Source organism: Lonchura striata, chromosome 6, assembly GCF_050655825.1.
Source record: "Lonchura striata isolate lonStrDom1 chromosome 6, ASM5065582v1, whole genome shotgun sequence".
Classification (NCBI taxonomy): Eukaryota; Metazoa; Chordata; class Aves; order Passeriformes; family Estrildidae; genus Lonchura; species Lonchura striata.
Window position 1 is genome coordinate 37,339,106 of NC_140708.1, and position 14,780 is coordinate 37,353,885.

General features: G+C 43.6%; 1 protein-coding gene across 1 annotated transcript in view; it reads right to left on the minus strand.

Moving 5' to 3' along the window:
- The window catches only part of CPXM2 (carboxypeptidase X, M14 family member 2), a 71,388-nt gene extending 57,259 nt beyond the window's left edge, over positions 1-14,129 (minus strand). Inside the window, exon 1 of the mRNA XM_031505292.3 lies at positions 13,812-14,129. Coding sequence (XP_031361152.1) covers positions 13,812-14,124 — 313 coding nt within the window. The 5' untranslated portion in view covers positions 14,125-14,129. The remainder of the gene's footprint in view (positions 1-13,811) is intronic.
- Positions 14,130-14,780: the final 651 nt, after the last annotated feature.

The window sequence follows — 14,780 nt, forward strand, 5'->3', positions numbered from 1 at the left end:
TATTCAGGCTGTTTTTTGAGGATTTTGCAACACAGCTGTGCTTTTGGGGAAAAAACCCATGGATCTGAGGTGGCCCAAAGGAATTATACAAGTTGGGGGACACAGGAAAGGGGCTGTAAACAATCCACTCTGAGAGTGAGAACTGCTCACCTGGGGCTGACACATGCAAGAACAGCTTCAGAAATCCTCTGTAAACACCTAATTCCACTGGAATAAATGGCACTACTTTGATATCCCCCAGCTTTCACCTTCCCACCCTCTCCACACACATGGAGCAGGAAAAACCTGAGAAACTGTAAAGTTCTCATTTGTAGTGACGAGCCATTAAATTTCATCCCCACTGCTACAGTCACCTCCACTCCCAGGTGCTAAATTTCCACTTGAGAAGGACTGAAATCAGCAGCTTCCCAGTCAGTTCCACTTAACGTTATCCCAATTTTAATCCGGTTAAACTCCAGCACAGACAAAGCTAAATTTTTTTACTTCTCAACAAGGCAGAAAATGAGCAGAAAATGACACTGAAACAGACTGTAGCTCAAAGCCTAGCAGGAGTAAATCGTGGATGTAGATGGAATCACTTGGCTCTCCAGTTTTGGGTTTCCTAGGCTGTTTTCTACCCCCTTAGCTGTCTGACTTAGCTCCTGGTGCAAGGCAGGAAACTCCAGAGCCACGCTGATGAAGTAGCACAAGCTGTGCCTTTAGGCAGCCGAGAGTCATTAGTCATCTTAGCTGAGAGCTGAGATGTCATCTCTCATGTTTTTATTATTAAATTTCAAAATACTCGAATTGCCAACAGAGTTCAGACTAGCAGCAGTCTGTATCTGCAGTGAGACCTGGGTGAGGATCGTCCTTCTGACCTGATCCTCAGTCCTCCTCTGCTTCCTGGGGGAAAACTCATCCTTTGGATGGGTGAAATCCTTCCACGTTTTGGATTTGAAATTGTGAAAAATGCATATTTTGTGATTGGCTTTTCGCAAATGTTACAATGAATGTTATTTGTGCAATGTTAGAAAGTGATGCTGTATTAATTCTTTTACGTAGAGTGTTAAATAGAATTTTAGGTTACAACATAATGTTAAAATAGAAACTCTATGTAGAATTTTTTTATAGAAATAATATAGAAATAGAAATTCTATGTAGAATTTGTTTACTAACTCAAGCAAGAGATGTGATAATCAAGAAACTTCACATAAAAACTTACAGCCTCCTTATCAGAAAAGACAAACATTCTTCCATCTTCTCTCTATCTTTGTGGAACCAACAGGATTAAGGAGAAGAAGTTGACAAAAACCAGAAAAGTTCTTAATTTGCAAGGAATTTATGCATCATGCGTGAGATATATGAATATGCAACAGGCTATTCCTTTTAAGGTTATTCCTTTGTTCACAAGGGATGCTTTTCATGACTTTGTGTCCGAGAGCATCCACATGTCCGTAATTCTTTGCTTTTTATTATCTTGTAATAGTCCTAACTCTAAACTTTATTACTCTAATTATATTATTATTTTTATAACCATTTTATTATTACTCAACTTTTAAAATTTTAAAAGCCAAGCGATTGGCGTTTTTCACAAAAATCTTCCCAGCAACGTGCTGACATGAAAGTTTGAACACACGGCTGCAAACGCAGCTCCGTGCACAGGCAACACCCTCAAAGATGGGCTGGGGTTGCCAAGACAAGCCTCAGTCCTTGGAATTGCCACCAGATGGGCTGGGGCTGGCCAACCAAGCCTAACTCCTTGGATTTGCCACCAGATGGGTTGGGATTGCCAATCCAAGCCTCAGTCCTTGGAATTGCCACCAGATGGGCTGGGGTTGCCAAGCCCAGCCTAACTCCTTGGATTTGCCACCAGATGGGCTGGGGTTGGCCAAGCCAAGGTTCACTCCTTGGATTTGCCATCAAATGGGTTGGGATTGCCAATCCAAGCCTTGCTCCTTGGAATTGCCACCAGATGGGCTGGGGTTGGCCAAGCCAAGCCTAACTCCTTGGAATTGCCACCTCTTCTCCTCCAGCAGCACTGGGAGCATGGCAGGGAGGCTCTGCTCCAGCCCCAGCATCCCTCAGAGCTGCCACGCTGCTCTCCCTCCCTCCCAGCCCAGCCAGGCTGCACATCTGGGAGAAATACTCGACCTACATAAGGAGCCTGTGACAGGAAATAGCTCAAACCAACCCAGCTTGCTTTTAAAACCTTTTATAAAGTGTAAACTCTGAGTTTTATGAAGACCTGGTGTGTCTGCTCTAGCAAGTTTAGACATTTATACACTTTTTTTTTTCTTCTAGCATCACATCTGTTGTTATTATTTCACAGGCTATAATAAGAGAAATTAATAAACCCAAACACTTCTCATAAGGCACGGAAGTTTTCATAGTGCCTGGAGCTGTTGCTCAGGCTGTGATTCCAGAGGAAAATCGTGTGGTTACAATAAACCTGAACTCAAGCTTTGTACTCCTTCCCAACCCTTAAAAAGGAATCAGTTTGTAAGTTCTAGAGCAGAGTAAAAGAAAAAATAAGTTTAGTTGGGTTGTCTGCTTCTCACTTAATTATTCTTTTTTATTTAACTGGTTATTCATTGGATAGACTGTGTATTCTTTGAATACATGTAATTCTTTGAATTCTTGGGTGTTCTTTGATACACAGCTCTAAGACAGCACTAAAATGTCAGAAGTAATTTATACATTAAAATTCCCGAAGTGGAATACTGCTTCAATGGAGGGATAAAAAATTAGCCAGGTGCACATAGAAAATAACCAGAGGTTCTATGGATAAATCCAGAAGTGCAGAAAAGCAAAAGATTTAGGAACTCATATAACAGAGTTTTCTTGTTTTCTTTAAAGCCCACTATGTCCAAGCTGTTGCACCCTGAGAACAGAGGATTTAAGAGTTCAAAGCATCAAGAAGCAACATTTCAAAAATATCTAAATCTCTGAGATCTGAGAAAATCAAATCCAGGTCTGGATTGAAGTATGAATACCTTCTTTTATTAAAAAAAAAAAAAAAACCCCAAAAAAAACCCCAAAAAAACCAACAACAACAAAAACCAACAACACAGCCCAAACTAAACCTCAAAAACAAATAAAAAAGAAAAGAGGAGTGGAATTGTAGGGGTGCATGAGAGAGGCTTCCCTTGGGAAGAGGTCTCTGATTGGCATTTGGGCTCACTCAGGGGACACCAATCCCACACCAGCACGGGAATCCCACTGGAAAACATGGAAAATGTAAGGACAGAGCCCAGCCTGCAAGGGGAATCAGTTCCTCCCCAAAGTAATTTTAGAGGAAGGCATGATTCTTAAGGAGCTCAGAAAGCCCCCTCTGCAGCCAGGCTCTCCCTTTCCCACCTTTCAGCAGGTGTCATTCCCTGAGTTTCTGCTCATCTTCCCAAGGATTTCAGCTCTCAGGTGACTTTTTAGCTTTCATGTGTCCATTGTGAAGATGACATTTGGACCAGAGTCTCTCTGTTCAGCTTCCCCTTCCCTACGTGCCTTCAAACCAATCATGGAAAATCAGTTTATGGAAATAAATATATCAGTTTTAAAATGCCTTAAGCCCAAGCAAGCACCAGGAATTTGTGGATTTAAAAGTTTGGTTATTACCTTTGGAATTCTGAACACTCAGCAGTTTCTTAAGGCTCTGAGTTTCCTGTCTGCAGGAAGAGAAATGCTAAAATTGAGGAAGACATTGCTTTTGGGTATCTCTGGGAGGGTTGAAGGGAAGCTTTGGAGCTTCTGCTGGGAAGTTGGTGTGAAGCTCCAGCTCCAAGCTGTGGAGCAAAGGAGATAAAGCAGTTCAAGCAAGGTTCAGACAAATATCTTCAAGGGTGGGCACCTCTCCAGCCCAAATGTTCAGAGCTCCCTTCTCCCTATTCCAGCTTCCTACGGCCACGCAGCAGCCTGTGGAAGATTCCCAAAATTCATTCTGTCCAAACATCTTTTCTGCATTGTTTAACAATTCAGCTGTGGTCCAGCAAAGGCTCATCATCACAGGCTCCACATTTAGCACACTGGAGGCCTCACTGGATCAAAGCAAAGTGTGTCAGGAGCTCCACATGAATTGGAATATGAGTGAGTATAAAACTGACTGCATTCCCCTCTGCCTGCTCCAGGCTGAAAGCCCAAAAATCCAAAAATCAAAAAAAAAGCCCAAAAATCCAAGCTGAAGGTAATACATTTCCCAGCCTGTAGAAGCAAGGACGAATGCTCAGGAGTGCACTCAGATAAAACCTAATTTTTATCAGTTTCCCAGTGAGGTTTGACATCCTTTTCCTGGAGAAAAGTGCCCACATTATCACCATCTGCACTGCAAAACATCAATGTGTTAATGTTGAAAAGTTCAGGTTATGATTTGGGATTTATTAACTCCAGTGCTGCCTTGGAGAGTCCAGCCTCCTCCCCATCCACAGGAGCCAAAAGTGTTTGCTAAGTACAGGTATTCTGCACTTGAAAAGCCATGGAATAGGGAAAGCTTCAAGGCAAGTTTCCCTGAGCATAAAACTCCTCATTTTTCCACTTCCTAATTGGAAAGGAAAAAAATCTGGTTCAGGATTAATGAGCAGAAATATGGAAAGAGTCACAGAGGAAAAGTTCTGTGCTATTTTCTGTCCACTTTTTCAAAGAGCTCAGTGTCATTTTATCTGCACTAATTCCATACTAGCACTTTTTGACCATTTTTTTTAAAGTTTCCCATTTTATTCCTCTTGCAAGATGGCAAGGGGTCTACATGTCTGATTGCCATTTGACTTGCATTCAGGCACCAAAAAAGCCAAGTACATATTTGGGGTATGGAACAAATCAGATGTGTCTGGAGGATTTTGGATTCCACATGCAACCAGCCTCAGACCCCCCAGCCCTCCTTCCTTCAAGCTTGGAATTTATCCATTTTCTTTGGGCCTCATGCCTTTCATCCATCTCTTGGCTTCTGCAGTCCCTGGACTCACTTTGTCAGCATTTTCAAAGATCTTTGGAAGAACACTCAGAGGTCTCTCACATTTCTGGTTCTGCATATGATTCCCCAGTCCTTTGTTCCACTACAAGATGGAATCAAGGTTTTTGGGGTCCCTTTTTGTCACTTCTGTGTATCTCATGAAAGGCAAAGGAACTGGTCTAGACCTGAGCCACTCATCTGCACCTGCAGGAGTTCTGGACTGCAGGCCTCTGCTGGGATCCAAAATGGTCCAGAGGAGCCTGAGGAACAAAATATCCCCCAGGAGAGCTGCCAGACACTTTTTTCCTTGTTTTAGCTCAGGTGTGTGCTGGGCCTGGCTCCTCTTCTCCTCATCCCTCTATTCCCCAGCAGCATAAGAGCTCTGGCCTCACCTGGGGACGCCTCCTGCTCCAGGGACATGGACTGAAGGCTGGGACACATCCCCATGTTCTGGAGTCAGCCCCATCCTGTAACAAATCCAAATCCACTCCAGAGTTACCATGGGCAATTCCAGCCTCCCGAAAAAAGAAAACCACTAAATTTGTGATACATGAGAGACTAAGGAAGAAATCATCTTCAGGAAGCACTCAAGCCCCATAATCTAAGCAAGAAAATCAGATTTAGGAAGGACTATCAGCCACTGTTTGGATGAGCTGCTGAGGTCCAAAAGAAAGAATTTACATGAACAGAGGACTCTGGTGATTTATCCAGCTGAATCCCACTGTGGAACTTTCACAATTCCCATATTTTTAAGTTTATATCTATAAATATACACATAATTCTTTACTATCAACTTCATGGAAGATCTCAGTTGGACTTGGCCTTTGGGAATCATGTTAATTGTAGAATACTTTTGTCAGGTACATACCTTAAATAATTCACCAGCAGCCCCAGGCTGATGTACAGTCACACAATAAGTCTGTCTGGCAATTCATTAAAAAAAAAAAAGTAAACCACAAGACAAATCTGTAAGTAATTAATCCACCCCCCCCCCCCATAAAAAAGCTCAATTAATCACTTCCACTATCCACTTTGAAAGCAGTATTTTCTATGTCAGTAGCTAGAAGCTACAGAGCAGACACTCTGTGTAGCAGAAAGTAAAGACATGTAGCTATGATCTATGTTTAACTTATGTACACAACTTTTACTGTGCTCCTTGCTTGGCATGTTGGATGCAGCAGCACTTTTGCAATTACAGCATCCTGCTAATGCTTGTTTGAAGGCAGGAGAACAATCTATTACTTACTCTTATTTACAGACCTGTACAGGTAAATAACCACAAAGAAACAGAAGATTAATCCCATATTGGGTACTTTCACTCCTAAATCAACTCAAATCCAGCCGTAAGTCACAGCCACTGGAAGTCACTGTGGTCCTCTGAAGCTTTTTTTCAGTTTTCTGCAATGTCAAATCCCATCAAGGCAGCCCCACAGAGCCCAGGCAGGGCAGTTCTGGGGGGCATTCATGTGTCAGAACAGGAAAAGATTCACTCTTCCTAAACCAAGACTAAAATGAGTTTCTCCACTTCCAACACAGTAGTATTATCTCATGTAATTCTTTGAAATGTATTGTTATAAAATATGCTTCAAGTGTATTTGAGCTGATTCCCATTTATAAGACAGCTCATTTAAACACCCCTCAAAAATCAGGAAGTCACTTCAAAGCCTTTTTTTGTTTGTAAAAATGGTGTAAATCACTGAGCAAACAAGGAATTAAGTTCTTCTCTTCCCTTGTCTCCATTTAATCCATCATAAGATGGATGTTCCATAACACTGGGATGTTCTCCACCAGGAGGGAAGCATTTTATGTCCAAAAGAGGACTTTAGATCTCTATCAACAAACTCACCAGAACATCCTTTGCAATTCAATTCGGGCAGGGCTGGAGGGATTAACAGCTAAACCCAAGTGCCCTGAAGATGCCTTGAGTGACCCACACACACTCCCTCTCACAGGCACTCTGACTCCCTGAGTCACCATCTGGCATCTCTTCATTATTCTTGTTTTTCTCACCTTTTTTTTGTTGCCATTTTTAGCTACGGGTAGAAAAGAGAAACAGTTTTCCCTTTAGACCTGCCAAATTGATTTAGCACTGCCTGGCTTGCATGAGGAATAAAAAGCCTTGCTCCTTTCTGATAGTGCTCCATCCCTTCCAGCACACAGCAGACATCCAGAAATCCCTGTTCCTGCTCACACCAGGTTGTTAAAACCACAGGGGAACGGAATCATAAATGTTCCTTTTGCTGTGCCACAAGGAAATTATAAATGTGGTTGCATCAGAAGTCATGAATTAACACTCAGTGTGTTTTACTAATGGTTTGATGTAGGTGTTTCTCATTGTTTAGTAGATATGTAAACACCCCACCAAACACCTTTTGGAGCTGAAATAGCCAGGCTCCAGAGGAGCAAGGCTTGACCCTGAAAGATGCAGGAATTTGTGGTTCAGCAAGCCTCATCAGGAAAATAATCCCAGCAGCAGTGGTGGAGACCTGTCTTTGGGCTGGCCAGATTCCTCTGAACATCCTCATTTCATTTCCCAGGCACTGAATTTAAAAGTGCATTTTAAAAGGCAAGTAACTTTGACTACATCAAAGCTTTACTTGTTCCCATTTTCCTGGAGCACCCAGTGTTAAAGGCACAGATTTCTATTTCCACAGACCAAATAATCCCACAAGACATCACCTCACTAGAGGCCTGACAAGAAGACCAAATCTAGAGCATCCTTTGCAACATAACAATAAAATCACAAGCAACCACTGTGTGAATATAACATTTAAATCCAAATTCTGTACTCAGACCCCCAGTCTTTTGGGTAATTTGCTTTTTACACAGTGAATTGGGCAAGACTTAAAAATCCCAGCCCAGACATAGAAAATTCAGGAAATTACTTCTTCTGCACCACAGCTTCTACTTCCACCACTTCATCTTTCTGACAGATTTGAAGTTCACGTAGCTGACAGAAACCTTCATTCCAAACCCAAAAGAAATAAGTGAAATTTGGTTGTGAGCCACGGGATTGACCTGTCTAGCCAGCTCACTGAACAGATAATTACATTAAACCTCAAGACTGAATTCAGCTAATGAGTGTCTCATAATATGCTGGCATTTCAGGAACAGCTCTAGGCTCAGGTTGAGACTATTAAAATCTATTCAGTGAAATCATCCCCTTTTTAAAGGTGTGTTTTTGAAGAGACATTTTTCTCACCTTAAACATGGGGTTGAATTCAGAGAAGGCTGCTGGAAGAATTATCTTTAAAAGTGGGTTTTCTCTGGCATAATCAGATGTGTTTATTCCCATTTTTTTCTTTCTCATGTTACATTATTCATTGAAGCCATGGGTAAGGAAAGATGCTAATCAGAAAGATTTGGCCAATTTTGAGGGTATTGCTCATTATTCATTTTTAGTCATCCCTTGTCCTCTTTTGTTGTGACATTCTTTAAAAGATGGGCTCTTAAATGGAATAGTGAACATTACATTATTCTGCATATTCTGGAAGTGCTGAGGGGAAAATAGAGGCTGGTAGATGAAAGAAAGCTCATTAAAAGCCACATTGCTTGTCACATATGGCAATTAGGATGCAATACAGGTCATGTTAAAATTCATGGGATACCCACCTAGGGCCAGGAAGTCCATTTTTACAAGTCCCTATTATGAGAAGTTTAAGCAAAAGTTTTAAAATGAAAACCTGTGTTCTAGGTCACAGGAGAGCTCCACTTTGGGCTGCCCAGAGAAGGAAGGTTTAGGAGAGGGGACATCTGAGGACTGGAGAATGCCGGAGCTCACCCCAGGTCAGGGGTGGCTCCATGTGGTGGAAAAGTCTCTCCTCCAACCCGAGCTCCCAAAGAAAGGCTCAGCAATCTTCTGTTGTTCAGTCTCAAGGTAATTTATTGTGAGTTATCTAAAAGATTTTCTCCTGGGGCTGCTGTGGTTTGCTCACAGCTCAGGCAGAGGCACACACACACCCTGACATCCTCTCTGACCCCGACTGCTTCTTCTCTCCCCGCCCAGGGCTGCTGCTCTCTTTTATATGATATATTATGTATTACATGGTTACAGTTTTTCCCCAATGCCTATTACCTATATTAAATGGTGCTTTTCTATCTTTTATATAGCACATTACGTGTTATATGTTTGCAGTTTTCCCCCAATGCCTATTACCTATATTAAATGGTGCTTTTCTACTCTAAACCAATCTGTGAGTGCCAACATCACCAAGAACATGGAGGTAAGGAAGAAGAAAGAGGGAGGAGAGGACAGGCCCAAATCCCAAATCCATCTCAAAACCTCTGACCCCCATGTACAATACCAAACCCCCCCTGTACAGGACTTAAAACCTCCCTGTACAAGACTCAAAATTTCTTCCTTTTACTTTGTCACTACTTCTGCTATAATATCTAAACTTTTATGACTTCTTGTTCTTCCTGCAAGGTTGGTAAATCATTCTATGGTTCAAACCCAAAATCACAACTGTTTCCAGCTGCCTGCCAGGGTCTCAAATGCTTCTGACCGGGGCCTGGAACCTCCAAAAAATGTCTGAGGGACATTTTGAGTTCTGACAGGAGAAGAGCAGCACTGGTGGTTTCCCAGCACATGAGAAATTCCGTGCTGCTGTATCTTGGTGACCAGGTCTCGGTGCTTTCAGCTGTCAGCTCAATGCCTTATGTGTCACTCTGCCATTTCTTCTTTCTAGTGAACAAAATCACCACCCAAATGCCAGTAGCATCCCAAACCTGTCATGTTTTTAACTTCACCTACTCCCCAGATCTTCGCCCCCATTTCACACCAAAATATCTCTAGTTTTTCCTGAATAACATCCCAGTTATTCAGCTTTCCCTCCTCATTCACTCACTGATCTCTCTCCAAGCTTTCATTATCTTGATAAACATCTCAATTACTATTGGTCTATTTTTATAAATTCAGATTCTCTCTGCTGGATTATTTCCCTGTTTTCCTTCCCTTACTGATTCCTCCTTACACACATGTTCCAGGAAAGACCTGGCCTATCCTATGCACTACAGGAATTAAAAATAAATAACAAACCAAACCCCTTAAGAATTGCATTATTGATCAGGTGGCAAAATTGCAGAAAAATAAACACATATGGGGCAAGTAAACGCTGAGGCATCTGAGGAGCTTCATCAAGCCTGGGGAAAGCACCAAATGAGATCAGCCAAAGGAAATCCTGATTTCAGCTAAACACAGACAAATGTTGGGTTGTGCAGAGATCAAACACCGGGAGATCAGTGAAATACAGAACAAATGTGCTCTAAGCTCCACTCTGAGCACTGCCACACAAATAAACATCAGTCCTTTATTTTCTGAATACATTCAGAATTGAAGTATGGCTCTACAAGAACTACAAGTTTCGAAGATCAAATCAAAATAATTACAAACTTCACTGTGGCAGGTTTGGGCTACACTGAGGAGGTTATTGGGCACTCAGCCCTATAAATGTCTTGATTATGAATTTTTGCCTGTAGTCAGACCCCCAGACTCTGAAGGGATCTGCCCCACAGATGCTAGCTGAGGTACCATAGATCAAACTATTAAAAGCCTCATAAAAGAAAAACATTGATGTTAATAAGACTCTTTCCACTGATTTGAATGGGCTTTGGACAGAGGCCTATACAAACAAGAACGGAATTAGGAAATGGAAATCTCTTTTTATACACAAAACCTGTCAATTCAACTGTTTGCCTTCCAAGGATGGCCTAGTACCACTTAATTTATGGGGAATTTAAAGGGCAAAGAGGCAGATTGATACTTTCAACTTTTACCTGAATTGACTATTTGCAAATATTGTTTCTAATATTTTGAACAAAAAATTGCAAACCCACAGGCATCAGTTGAGCTTTTTTCTGCATTAATATTTCACAGACTGCAAATATCTATATTCTGGCCACATTGAGTAATTAGCTGAAATAAATGAAGTGTGTGTCATCTGTTTAGTGCCATGTCCTTGAGACTGCTCTGTTTGACTTCCACTTTGATTCAAAGCTGGAGTTGATCAGGACCAGCTGCTCAGCCAAAGGGCACATCACACATTCCCATTCCTCCTTCCCCATCCCAGCTCCCAGCCAGGCTATTGTTTGTTACAATTAATTAATCCCACATGTCCTGGCTGCCAGTGAGCCTCACAAACTCCAAATTTCAGTATTTACTGCATGTCCAATAAATTAATTCCACCTCTGGAGAGATGAATAAACACAGTCGTGTACCTATAAGCACAAGACACATTCTTACCCAGCCAGATTTATGGTTATTATTATTGATATCTGTTTGACAGCTGCTATTATTATTTCTAGCTGGCCTCCTAACATCCAGATGTGAGTAAATATAGGTATGTATTAGTATTTCAACATCTCTGTGAGAATTATATTGTCAGATCTTCATTCCAAACTGATCCCTGGTGACATGGGGACATGGCATTAAGCATCAGAGTTACTGCCCCGGCAGGACCTTGCCCTTGCCTGCCTCTGGGTGAGGAGAAAAGAGAAATTTTAAATATTATAGCCAGGATTTTTAACACTGCAGCTCAAACTGCCTGACACTTCCTGCTGGAGCTCTCCTGTTTTCACTCCCATCTGTAACAAGTGGTGCCCCTTCTCCTCACTGGGTATCCACCTCAGGGATTATGATGCCTCTTGGAGTTAAAATTGTTCATTTTCATCAATTGTTCATCAGCTGCTCCCAGGGAAATCCATTGAATTTTCCCTGATAAACAAGTCCAGTTTTCTGAGTTGATGTCCATCACCCATGTCCTGGATCAAGGAGTATTTTGGTGGAGGAGATCAGTTGCTTGTTGTACCTCTGGCTGTCTTTTTAAAAGCTCACAGGCTTTGAAACCTCTTATTGCACATGGCTGGTGAAAGCTTGGAAGCTCAGTTGTCTCCAAACAGCCCAGAAGTGCTGTGGAAGGAGGGATTGAGCCATTTCCAGCTGCTTTTGGTGCTGCCCCACGAGCCTCTCCCCCTGTGCTCAGTGCAGCAGGTGGGAACGAGGATGATGCCAGTCTGTAAAGATAAACAAACTTTGCCCTCATGGTTTGGATTTTCTTCTCATCACTGTCATGTTTGGAGCAAGTGTGAATCCCCAAGTGCTGGGAAAATTGGGAAAAAGCCAACGGGGAAGGTGAAAGCAGAGGTGAACCACAGAACATCCCACCACAGGATGGACATCTTGATTGTCTCCACCACAATGAGGAATCAAAAACCTAATTACAGAGCTTTAATATCCAAGTGTTTCCCATGGTCATGAATTTGTGGAATGGCTTGGGTTGGAAAGGATCTTAAAGTCCATTCCACTATCCCAGGGTGGTCCAAGCCCCATCCAACATCCCTTGGACACTTCCAGGGATCCAGGGGCAGCCACAGCTTCTCTGGGCACCTGTGCCAGGGCCTGCCCACCCTCCCAGGGGACAATTCCTTCCCAAAATCCCATCCAACCCTGCCCTCTGGCAGTGCCAGTGCTTCGTCTTTGTCCTGTCGTAATCCACCTGACTCAGTCTGTGGAGGTGGTGGAAAGCAGAGCCTTTTTCTTTAATTTACAAAACAAACAAACAACATATTGGAACAAAAACATTCTCAGAAGATCTCATGCAGACTGCAATGGCCATGGTGAGATAATGAACCTTGAGATGGGCCAGGCAGTGTCATCCCCTTGGGAAGCTGCTGGAGCCCGAGGGGACAGGGACACAGATGTTTTGTGTTTCTGCTCCCCAGACAAGGTGCATCTGCCACCACCCTTGATTCTGCCTGGAGTTACCCTGGCAAGCCACTCTGCCTGCCCCAAAAGTGCTTTTAGAAATGTTAGGTGTTAGAAATTACATTTTTCTTACCACTATTTATTAGTATAAAAGCCCATATTTTTGCTGCACAAATGCAAATTAATTTCTATTAGTGCTAACAATAAATCTCAATTTTTTTTTTTGCTATCTGCTGGATGTCACTTGACAAAGTTAAAGCCACTCCACAGCCCCTGATCCCTTGTTTTGCTGGAGCGATGGTTCTAAATTACCAGATTTTGTGCCCCAGTCATTAACCTGAAGTTTCCTCCTGAAGTAAAGGGAAGTTCAGCTGTAGGAGAGTGAGATTTGACCCCAAATTGTACAACTCTAAACTTCACGGACCAAACTCACTCCTAAGTATCCCAAAGCAGTAAAGTCAGGGAACACAGAAAGGGATTACTCTTTTGGGGTGGTGCAATTAGGTGTTAATGGGAACAAGTGGGTGGTAAAAACTGGTCAAATTTCTGCAAACTTTAGAAAATGGAATTAAGGGTGGCTGTTTTATTATAAGGCCTTTTTGTTGCTGTTAAAGTTCTTTACTTAACTGGTCCATAATTAAATTGAGCTTGTTAGGGCTTAGTCTTTTCCATGAAGATCTCTGTTTACATATCTTCCTCTGGAGGGCTTAAAAGTGAAATCTCAGAGAAATTCACAGGTTTAGACGTGAAATTAATTCACAAACCTGTCTTGGATTAAAGTGACAAGGGATAAGGTGAGATGTCACTATCAATAATCACCTTTTACTACAAAATCTGTCTCTGTTCTTCTGCTTATAGAACAGCAGCTTTCACAGCAAGCCAGTTGCCAAGTGTAATTAAGAATAATTAAGAAGGAAAAGTCCACAGACTAGCCAGGGTACAGCAGAATTACTACATTCCGACTCTTTAACTCTTTCCCTTTCAAGTAAAGAGACTTTCAAAGTATGTAAAAGTTCTGCAGGTCTGTTCTGTGGGATATTAAAATTTAATGTGTTCTCATCATCACCACAACTGCGTTTATTGCTATTATTACCAAGACTGCCATTAACCGGATATTCATTAATGCTAAAAGTCGCAGTCAGCGTGAGATTCAGCAGCCTCCAAACTCTGGAGGAGAAGGTGCAAAGTTACCTGGTGGCGTTTCAAGAACGGGTTTTCCTTTTTTGTTGTTTTTCTTCTGTTTTAACTCCTTCCTGCTCGGTTTGAACCCTGGGCGCTCCTCTGTCTCAGCAGCACGGATAGGTCCTTCCTCTCCGGGCTGCTCCGTGAAAGGAAAGAACTCTTCCCCAGGATATGGAAAGGAGTAATAATGATCCCTGTTGGTGATTTCCTGCAGGTAATAATCCTGCTCGTCCACGGGCACGGCCCGGGACACGTCCCCCAGCAGCGCCAGCCCGAAGGCGCAGAGAGCGAGGCAGGGCCCGGGACGGCCACGGGCGAGCATCGCTGGGCTCCGGGGACTTCGTGTGCGCGGAGGGCGGAGAGAGTTTGGGCAGCCGGAGCAGCGCTCGGGAGCGGCGGGGGATGGAGCCGAGCCGGGACCGGGCTGCGGGGAGCGGGCGGGGCGGCACCGCCGACAGGCGGACACCGGACAGGCGGACAGGCGGACAGACACACGGACACACAGACACACGGACAGACGGGCACTCGGACAGACGGGCACTCGGGCACTCGGACAGACGGACAGACGGGCACTCGGACACACGGACAGACGGGCACTCGGACAGACGGGCACTCGGACACACGGACAGACGGACAGACGGGCACTCGGACACACGGACAGACGGGCAGACGGACAGACACACGGACACACAGACACACGGACAGACGGGCACTCGGACACTCGGACAGACGGACAGACGGGCACTCGGACAGACGGGCACTCGGACAGACGGACAGACGGACAGACGGACACTCGGACACTCGGACAGACGGACAGACGGGCACTCGGACAGACGGGCACTCGGACAGACGGGCACTCGGACAGACGGACAGACGGACACTCGGACACTCAGACAGACGGACAGACGGGCACGCGGGCACTCGGACAGACGGAGACTCGGACAGACGGACACACGGACACACAGACACACGGACAGA